At 35.9% G+C, this 10,432-nt stretch overlaps 1 protein-coding gene across 6 annotated transcripts in view; it reads left to right on the top strand.

Moving 5' to 3' along the window:
* ERBB4 (erb-b2 receptor tyrosine kinase 4) overlaps positions 1 to 9,368 on the top strand; it is a 969,394-nt gene extending 960,026 nt beyond the window's left edge. For all 6 annotated transcript variants that reach the window (XM_045852658.1, XM_045852676.1, XM_045852684.1 and 3 more), the window contains one exon: positions 1,101 to 9,368. In XM_045852658.1, coding sequence (XP_045708614.1) covers positions 1,101 to 1,546 — 446 coding nt within the window. In that variant the 3' untranslated portion in view covers positions 1,547 to 9,368. The remainder of the gene's footprint in view (positions 1 to 1,100) is intronic.
* Positions 9,369 to 10,432: the final 1,064 nt, after the last annotated feature.

The following is a 10,432-nucleotide window of genomic DNA, read 5'->3' on the forward strand; positions in this document are numbered from 1 at the left end:
AGGCAAGTCAGCCTTGTGGACTCACTGTAGAGCATTACCACAGTTTGCATCTGAGTTGTAAGAGACCACGTTTCTGTAGAAGAATGTTCTGTTCTAGCTTAGTTCTCAGAGAGTAGAGCACTTTAGTATAAACATTTCTATACTTTCAATTAAGAAGTTCAGGATCTTGTAAGAAAAAAATGATTTCTGATTTCCTTAAAAAGTTTATTCATATGTTTTTCTTAAAATGATAGTGGCTTTGAGCCCCTTTTGAATTAAAGCATTCTATTAAGGGCTGAGGTCACCCTCCTCCTGTAGGGGCAGTAATGAAAATAGTGCAGTAGAAGGAGATGATCTCTCTGTAGGAGTTACAATATCTGAATTCTATGTCACTGCTAGCTGTATCCTTCCTACATTATTATTTAATCCCAGTTTTCTGTCTATAAAGCTGGAAGAATACAGCTTGCACTTCCTTTTGCACAGGATTGGTACAAGGATGGAGCGATAGTCAAGAAAGTCACTTTAGAAGCATGTTAGATGCCTACCAGATTTGTTATTTGAGTTAAGTTTTTATTTATTTTTCTTAGACATTTCCTTTTCTATGTGTAAAGGGGGAATATTTATAATTAAATCCGGGTTACTTATACAGACACCAGAGAAAACCATACAGACTAAAAGTGCTATTTTTTTACTTCATCTATTTATCTTGGATTGGAATAAGCTATGGACATTTTGATTTTTTCCCAATATCCTTTAAAAAACTCTTATTTCTTCACCTTTAAAGGGAATTTAATCCTGATAAGTTATCTTATCTTCCAAAATAAGTTATTGACTTTTAGAAAATAGAAACATTTGAATAACTGGCCCCATATATAGGAGAGACAAATGCAATTAAGAAGGACAAAGAACAAGATACCATCCCTGTTAGACGCTTGCTTTGTCCTTATCATTTTTGACCTACTTGCTCCTTTTTTAATGACAGCAATAACCAACAAAATAGTTTTTGTGATAATGTATGGCTTTATTGTGCTGAACAAGTAAGCCAATCATTCTGTATAAGTTTGCTTTAATGAATATTTTCCAGAAAATAGATGTTAACTGATATTTTTACATTTCATCAGAATATTTGAACCCTGTAGAAGAGAACCCTTTTGTTTCTCGGAGAAAAAATGGAGACCTTCAAGCTTTGGATAATCCCGAATATCACAATGCTTCCACCGGTCCACCCAAGGCAGAGGATGAGTATGTGAATGAGCCACTGTACCTCAACACTTTTGCCAACGCCTTGGGGAACACCGAGTACCTGAAGAACAACGTACTGTCTGTGCCAGAGAAGGCCAAGAAAGCGTTCGACAACCCTGACTACTGGAACCACAGCCTGCCGCCTCGGAGCACTCTTCAGCACCCAGACTACCTGCAGGAGTACAGCACAAAATATTTTTATAAACAAAATGGACGGATCCGGCCTATTGTGGCAGAGAATCCCGAATACCTCTCTGAGTTCTCGCTGAAGCCAGGCACTGTGCTGCCTCCTCCACCCTACAGACACCGAAATACTGTGGTGTAAACTCAACAGTGGTTTTAAGGTGGAAAGACATGCCCGCTCCAATTTCCCTGCCACCTCTCTTTCTCTTATGGTCTTCCTTCTATTCCCAAGGCCAGTAGTGTTGAAACTTCCCAGGGGAAGACATGGAGATGCAATGATAGTTATGAGTTTATCTAACTTGAACATTAGAAGGAAAGACTGAAAGAGAAAGACAGGAAAAACTACACTGTTTCTTCATTTCTCTACAAGTGTCGGCCAGGAGACAGGAACAGCTAGAGAAGGACCAGCAAATAGGAGGCAATAATGCCTGATGTCTAACCAGTTCTTAACTTTTTCCTTTTTTAAATTTCTTTCTACTTTATTTATTTTTTAATGCAGAATCTTGAAACACCCATGCTATCTGTTCCTATCTACAGGAACTGTATATTTTCAGCATCCCTGGAAGTCCTACTAAGCTTTCCATTAGAATAAATACAAAGATAACTTTTTCTATAACATGATAGTAACTGAGATTGAGAATCCAATTTCTTTCTCCAATAATTTCTGTCCCAACAAGTGAAGAATAGCTAACTCAGCTTTCATAATTTTTGAATCTACTTCAAAGTTATAACTACTATGCTTGGAGGCCTTTCTTGATTTCCCTCTCTCTCTGTCTTCCTTTCTGTCCTCCTTTCTTTCCCCTTTTGGTTTATTCCTTCATTATGTTTTCTCCTAGTTTTGTCTCTAATTTTAAATGGCAAAGAATTTTTACATCGAAAGCTTCTTATGTGTTGCTATACATTGACAGAATTTGAAAAAGGAAGATGTTATAGTGAAATGACCACTATTTTAAAATACAGTCTTAAATTGAGAAAGGGAAGCCAAGATTTTAGTCAAATGTAGCATCAAATCTAACATTTATGTTTTACACTATTTTACATGCACTGCCCCCCTTCCTTTACATCCTTCAATGTTTTCTTCTCCTCCATAACTGGCAGTACTTAATAGGTAGTTGGTAATGTTAAGATAGAAGGAAAATTAAGAGACAGTTTTGTGTGGTTCATGAAAACTACTGACATTTTCAGGGGTGACCCAATGGGAAATCAACCCATTGAACTGGAAGAAACACACTGGATTGGGTATGTCTACCTGGAAGATACTCAGAAATGTGGTTTGCACTTAAACTATAATTTTATTTGCTCTCTTTCTAGACTCCATTTTGGATTTTGAATGAAGCAATATGGAAGCAACCAGCAAAATAACTAATTTAAGTACATTTTTTTTAAAAAAAGTGCTAAGATAAAGAAGGACTGTGGAAATACCAAACCAAGCAAATTAGGACTTTGGAACAGTATCTAGGGATTATGGTGAGAGGGCCAGCACATTATGTACATGTGATATCAGATTTGCTACACCAGGGAGGTTGTCCAGTTTGTATACTGCATATTAAGGAATGCAAGTAAGGATTGGCTTGAATTCCTTGTAATTTCTAGTATGAGACTCTATTAATGTTAAGGGGAAGGTATTTCTTTGCACAGATTGGTAAAATAAAAAGAACTAACCATTCAGAACTTACAGATAGGTCCTTGGATCAAAAGTTGTAAATAAACATGAAAATCCTCTCATGTAATTATTTTAATATCCAACATACTGATAATCTTTTGATACTTTAGATAATAACTCTTTTTCTTCAAACACAGCATCCTAGTTCTACAACCATCTTTATTAAGTATTGTTTTAAGTTAATACCTGCTGAGTTAATATGAGCAATGGGAACAAATGGTGGGAATGTCTCCAGGAAAAGGGAACCTCAGGTCGGTAATTAGGAAAATATAAATAAGTCTCTCTTTTCTAGAAAAACCTTCCCTGAGTCATTTGGATTTTTAAAACATATTTTTTCTAGCATTAACATAATGGAATCAAATTTGAGTCTATCACATAAAAGAAAACCATTAGACAAAAAATCTAGAATGACAAAACAGTTTAGAGGGGGAAAATGCAAAGAAATCTATACTTAGTTTGAAAAAGTAAATTCATCCAAATCTTCAACTTATTTTTTTCAACTGCTATTTATTTAGAGTCTACTAAAAGCACTGTGTTATGTGGGGACTACCCAGATAAATGTAATGTTATCCCTAACTTAAAAAGTTTAGTCTAGATTTATTTGGAATGACTCTTGAATTTCTTCATAAGTTCAAAGAATAAGATTGCATGAACTTTTTGTGAGTAATCATCATAAAATTAGCTGTTCATTAAGAGATCTCCAGTGAACTCATTTGGGACATGAATGGAAGATCCTGCAAGTTACTGAAGTTGACAAGTAAGAGGGTTTCAAAGTTATCATCTAAGCACAAATATGTCTAGAAGGGTACTGCATCACTGGCTTATGGCCTCTCTGAATTCTAACTTGACCATTAAATCGGCAGTTTATGTTGGTCTTTGGCCAAGAACATTGGAGGCTTTGGGATTGCTTTTGTCCTGAGCTATGGGAAGTGGAGTAGGCTAAAACAGTGGGAAGAAGCAAGGAGGGTGTTTGTGAGATCCTTTCTAGCAAAGTTCAACCTAAATTTCCTGAGAACAATTCAGGGGCCACAGCCTAACCTCTCTCACCTATTCCGAGGGGTCTCCAAGACAAAGGGGACCTCACATCAGTACTGATGACAATTTAGATACAAGCCTCTTCTTCTGGATAAGTCTGTACCAACTCGGCACAGATTGCACCCTTGCTGAATACTGGAACTTGATTTTTTTTCTTCTGATTTACAATATTCAAATGTTTTTTATTGAGAAATGGAGAGCACAATCACTTATTTTGAAGAAGGAAAGAAAACTAACATGTTTACTGTTGAGGGAGTAGAAATGTATTCAGTGAATATAATCTCCTTCATCCTAAGAGCCAGAGACCCTTGCACGTTGGGTGATCGTCCTCTAATAACTGGAGATGGAGGCGAGTGTAAGCCCGAAGCTCCCAACATTTTTCACGAGCGCTCCACTGCATTTTTCCTTTTGAGTGGTTATTGTAGTACATACTTCATTTCAGTTGTTTTAGGGTTTCTCTTGTGTCTTACTTGTCCCACTAGGAAGGCATATTTCAGAGTGTATGAGGAGAAAAAAAAGATTTTCATTTGTTCTGAAGAATAAATTATTCAACCCAGTGGAGCGAAATTTTAAAATGCCAATTAAAGCCTGAAAAGCTCATTGGACTATCATGTGTCAGGGGCTAGCTGTATCAGTGCAAATATGCAGAATCAATTAAGTAAATTAGAGAGAAATTAATATTAAAATTATATGGACTATATTTTTTCAATCCCCAAATTTTGTAGTTTCTACCTATCTTAGGGGATCGTATTTTCAAATATGGAAAAAAACGCATAATGAAAAGTTTGTGTAAAGAAGTATTTCTTAGGCAGGTGAGAAGAGACATCCTCTGAACCAGGGTAGACCCAGAACCGCAGAGCACCCTGCGCCATGCAGAGGTGCTCAAATGCTGAGCAGCAATTTTTTTCCCAAGCATTAGTGGCACAATTTAGGATGAGAGTTCTTTCTCAAGTAATAATCTTGAAATAACGTAAAACATGCAATTCTTAAATTATATTAAAAGATACAAAGTAAAAACATGAGGTGTTTTTTTTTTTCTTAGTAGATCAGGAAGAAAGACAATATCGATAGCTGAGAGAAGAGATAGTATTCTTGTAAGTGTTAGGATGTGTGTGTTCATAGCTTCTAAAGGCAGGACATGACATGAAGATCATGAATATTCCCAATGCCAAGGACAGACCTGTTGGAGGACTGTGAGGTTCTACTGCTAGATGACATTAGGGGGGCTATCACCATGCTTTCTGAAGTGTTGAAAGTGAAAAGAGAAATTATATTGTTTAAGTCAGACAGGGAAGGATGTAAATACAAGTTTTTTCTAGAGCTATCTAACCTTTATTTCAAAACTTGAATTATTCACCCATCTATAAATGTTGATTATTTAACTAGTGTATGTAGTTCATAAGGTAATAGAAATGGTGATTACGACAGCATGTATATAACTGGGCAGAACCAGGATAACGCTCGCTGTAAGATGTAGATTTAGTTAGGTTATCAGACAGTAAATGATTTTAATATTATTAAATTAATTAAACTAGAGAGTTAACCACAAAATGTAATGTAACAAAATAAAATGCGGGATATAAACATGTAGGATGGATTTTGCATAGTAAAAAATAAGTTTGCCCTTTAAAATTGTTATTTGTTAGGTTTAGCTGAAAGTAGACAGTTAAAGAGCTGGTCCCACTCACAAAAACTTGCTTTAATGTACTACAATTAATTTTTATTCCTTACATTCTTATTCCTTTACTGTTTTTAAATGTATCAAATACAAAAAGAAATTTTTAGAATTTGCTTTGCAAACACCACCTTGAAGAGTTTGACAGGTGAACATGTTATTTAGGACTTTAAGTTAAGAGGTGTTCAGAACGAAGTCAGGGAGATGTAAAAGTTCTATTACCTTATGCAGAGACAAAGAATGAGTGGTGCCATCCGGTAAACAAAACACAGTTAATTTGTTAAGCCTTCCTTCTTTTTCTATACCTCCTGTTTCCAAAAACAAACCAAGGGATTAGTTCATATTCTCATAGGTACTTGCTAAAACAAGCATTTCAAACAGCTGTAGCTCCATTATTTTTGACTCTAGTGATTAGACTGATGATTTTTGATAAGGCAAATAAGAAATCCATGTGTATAAGCTGCTAGTTGTTTAAAAAAAAAACAAATTCTTTCACTTCTCTGTATGACAGGGACAGAAAATTCTTCTGTGCTGCTTTGTGTACACGGATTGTGAAGGACAGCCTTGAACCCGTGCAGACCCAGAAAGGCAGACTCGAGTCTTCTAAATGCCATTTGCTTAAGAACAAATAACATTATACAGAGATAGACTGGTTGTAATTTTAAAATACTAGGATCAGGGGAGACCTTGCCATTACAGTGAGACTAGCTTTTACACTTCTTGGGAGAATACGTACAATTTTCCAGTCCCAGAGAGGCCTTTGCGAGAGTAGTTCTCTCTAACAGTCGCAAGCATGGGGCTGTTGTGGGCAGGGTTGGGCCAGGAAAACCTTGCATTTGTGTGAATAGATGGCTTTTAATGCCACATGGGCTGCTTAGTTCTGTTCATTAACAGAAAGGTCTCCATGAAATAGCGGAAACTTTAGGCACTCTGTTCAAGTCCCTCTGATTTCGTAGAGGTGCAAAAATGTAGAATGTGCCACGTTTGCAGACCCCTGCCTCACCTCTTCCCAGACGGGTGATATTTTGGGCAGAAGACAGTGCTTCTCTAGTTATGAGCTGGAAAGACTTTATGTCCTAATTTTATGGGAGTATTCAGATGCTTTCCCTGGAAAATACTCTTTGACAGTCAGTGTTCTATGATTATTTTAGGAATCACAGAAAATTTCATTTCTCTCTGGACCTTAGAGGAAGATAACATCCTTATTTTTTTGCATCCATTGGCACAAACGTCCATGGGCACAACCACCTCCATTGTCTTCACTTCTCCACCTCTGTAGTTCGGAGTGGTTCTCCTGACACCATACCTCATTTAAGCCATAGTGGATCTCTGAGGTCCCACACCCTGCTTTGTGAAGTAATGATTTAGCCTCTACTCTCCAATGCCTGACTTTTCCATAAAAGATCCTAGCAATTTGGACATTATTTGAATTATTTCACAAATGAATTACTGCATAGAGTACATATTAAAATTACGTTTTTCCATGAGGATCAGTCCTTTACTACATCCTTCTCTGTGGGAATGTCAGGTGAGTCAGCCCTGTGATGCATCTTGAAACTCACATACGGGCATGTGCCCTTGGTAGGTCTTAGACTTAATCATTTCATAAAAACCTTCCATCTCCTTGAGAAGTTAGTTTTCCCAGCACGTTAACTTATTTACTTTATTTATCTTATTTTATTCCTGATCACAAGTATTTTATAGCTGCTGTATTCTTTTCATAAATAAAGAGTCTTATTGTCAGACAGGTAAAGGCTATCCAGCTTTGAGAACCACCTGTAATCCTTTATCGGTTCATTCATCCATCTAAGAAATAAATAATGAGTGCAATTTTGTTGTAATAAAAACTCATGTTGTCTACTAGATTGCCATTCTTTCTCTACTTTTGCTCTTTGAGGACATTTTTCTTTCAAGGCTCTAATGAGTTTTACCCATATTATGAGACGTGGTTATATTTGTACAAGTACACAAATATGAGAAAACAAAGTTTCATATCTGTAGGCAATAGTCTAATTTGTCCAAACCACTTTGCCTTTACTGCTATTTTTATCACTGATGTGTAAATGTTTGCCCAGCCTGCAGCCCTTTCAAATAAACGCAAACCATACCTCCTATGTATTGACATCACCTGTGTTTTGAAAGTCGTTTCCAGATATTTCAGTTAATGAAGGATTATACTTTTACCCTAACGTGAAAGTCATTTTCCTGTATATTTCTGGATCTCTCAGGGGCTGGGAGGGGGGAGTGAAGGGACTACACCATAGCACTCCAAGAACCCTTTTAGGATTACTCCAGTAATCAACTACGAAAGTTATTTTCTAAATGTAGATATGTACGCTGTTCTTTTAAAGTAAGGTACTTTGAAATATGTAGCATAAATTGGTACTGCTGTTAAATGGGTCGATTACTAAACTGAGCAGCTGTGCAAGGGCAGCTAACTTTGAATGCACATCTCACTGGCTGGTGTGTCTACATCTCATGTCGTGAGCACCAGGACTTGCATCGCTGCATGTCGAAACTGCATTTTCCCACGGTATGACTAGTTGTTCATCTCTCTCTGGAGCACGATTGTAACAAGATCAAATGAAAAAAGAGACCAATCTGTAAGACAATTCATAGCACAAAACGAAAAAAGTCATGTTAAATCTTCTCTCAAACACTCATCTCATACACACATCAAAATAGTTGATGGTGATAAATTTCAGGTAATAAAGGGAGACTACCAAAAAGACAGAGGCTTGAGGTATTTTATATATTTGTATTCATTTCTTTGTGTTCTTGTAAACAAAAAATAAATCCTCTCTCTTGTGAAGACTCTTCAAAGGACAGAGGTGCAAAAATACCTAGCTGGTAAGCCATCAGTGTTTCATTTAAATCCCAGTGTTCAAAGTTAGCTGCCTTTTGAAATAAACAAACAAAAAATACTACTGTATGTTTGAAAATGTGAATAGTATTTTTATAGCTTGTTAAAAGACATGGCTAGTTGCATTTGTAAATAATGTTGCTTTGATTTTCTTTTGTGGACATCTTTATTTGGAACATAATTGTCTTTAGAGTTGATTTGTATATAAGAAATTGGCTTGTGATTTTTTTTTGGTTGAAAGTTATAATTTTGACATTACTTGTGATTCTGTGTTCAGCACTATTGTGACGTGTTCAACCTCTGCACTCGCTTACACAATAGGATATGACAATTGTGTGTTGTGTAATGTTACTTTGATTTTTTTCTACTTTATCTATGAAGGATTATGCACTTAACACACACTAACTTTTTTAATGTTAGGTATATTTTTAGTATAATTTCCCTTATTCTTTTTTCTCCTCTGACCCTTCACCCTGTTCTTTTTTCCTTCCCTCTATTTCTGTTATTATTTGAAAATGAGAGACAAAAATATTTTAAATTTCTGTAATTAGGCCTTTCAGTTAGTTCTCAAGGATCCTCTCTTGGCTCTTGGGAAAGAATTGTACCTGTACAAGGCAATTATAGAATGCGACCTGCTTTGCCTCATTCCATACTGATCATCCCAGCTGAACAATTTGAAAACTGTTCTGCTTTTTTGTTACATGAATCTGTCAGAAATATATTTTTAATTTAATATAAATGAAATTCAATAAAATATGAAACAAATTTTCTCTTCTGTGTCAGAAATTTTTTTTCTAAGAAAAACCAACTGGGAAGAGGAAGATTTATTCTTAATTTAATAATCTGATGATGTGTAATGAGATTATTTTTTTCCTATTTATGAATCTCAGTAATTATTCCTAGGAACCCTTTGGTTGTTTGAAATGTGATCCATTCCATGTTTCTCCATGGAGCACATATGCCTATTGATGTTACAAACTTACTTGCTGCACAAACTATGCTTAATTAACTGTGGTTGGTTTGTTTCTTTGGAAATATAAAATATATATATTGTATAAGTTGTATACAAAAACCATTATCATTTAAATTTTTTATGCCCTCATTGTAGTCTACAAAAATGGTTCTGACAAATCTTTTGTTATAAAGAATATCTGTTGTTAGTAGCATGCTTGAGGTGACTGTTGACTTGAGACTGGCCATTAGAAATGTGCGAGAGTGATTTCAGAGATATTAATGCCAAAAGTAAGATCTCTCAGCACCTTCTGATTCTGGTTACCCTGTCTAAAGTATTGTTTTTCACTCCTTTGTGCTCCCAAATTGCAAGAACTTTGAGGTTTCAATAATTGCTCATTCAAGATTCCATTACTGTTTGAAACTACAATGGTTGTTTGATTATACATCATGTCAACTGAGTCTGGTCAGGAAATATTTTTCAGCAATATATTGCAGTAAGTCCTCTTAAATCTGTTCTTCTGTGGGTCTTTAAAGATCCTGTTGATGGCACCTCCTGCCATTTGCATGGACATGTGCACATTCTCTCCCATGGGTATTTAGACCCATGTATTTAAGATAATAGTTATTCCATAGTGTTCATGGTGATATATCTCAAAACACTATGTATTTGAAGTCATCAATAGTCTGAGGAAGAGGAAGAAACAACTCATGTTTCTAATGCTTTAAGGTATAGGTGACATTTCCAGTAGCACCATGTTAGTTCATAGCAGTTGTAGTACTTACTAATTGCATACTGCTTTACTGTGTATGAACTTATTCTGCATATTGGAGTGGTCCT

This window comes from Phyllostomus hastatus, unplaced genomic scaffold (genome assembly GCF_019186645.2).
Source record: "Phyllostomus hastatus isolate PE091 unplaced genomic scaffold, TTU_PhHast_1.1 phas_contig_137, whole genome shotgun sequence".
In the NCBI taxonomy this organism is placed as follows: domain Eukaryota; kingdom Metazoa; phylum Chordata; class Mammalia; order Chiroptera; family Phyllostomidae; genus Phyllostomus; species Phyllostomus hastatus.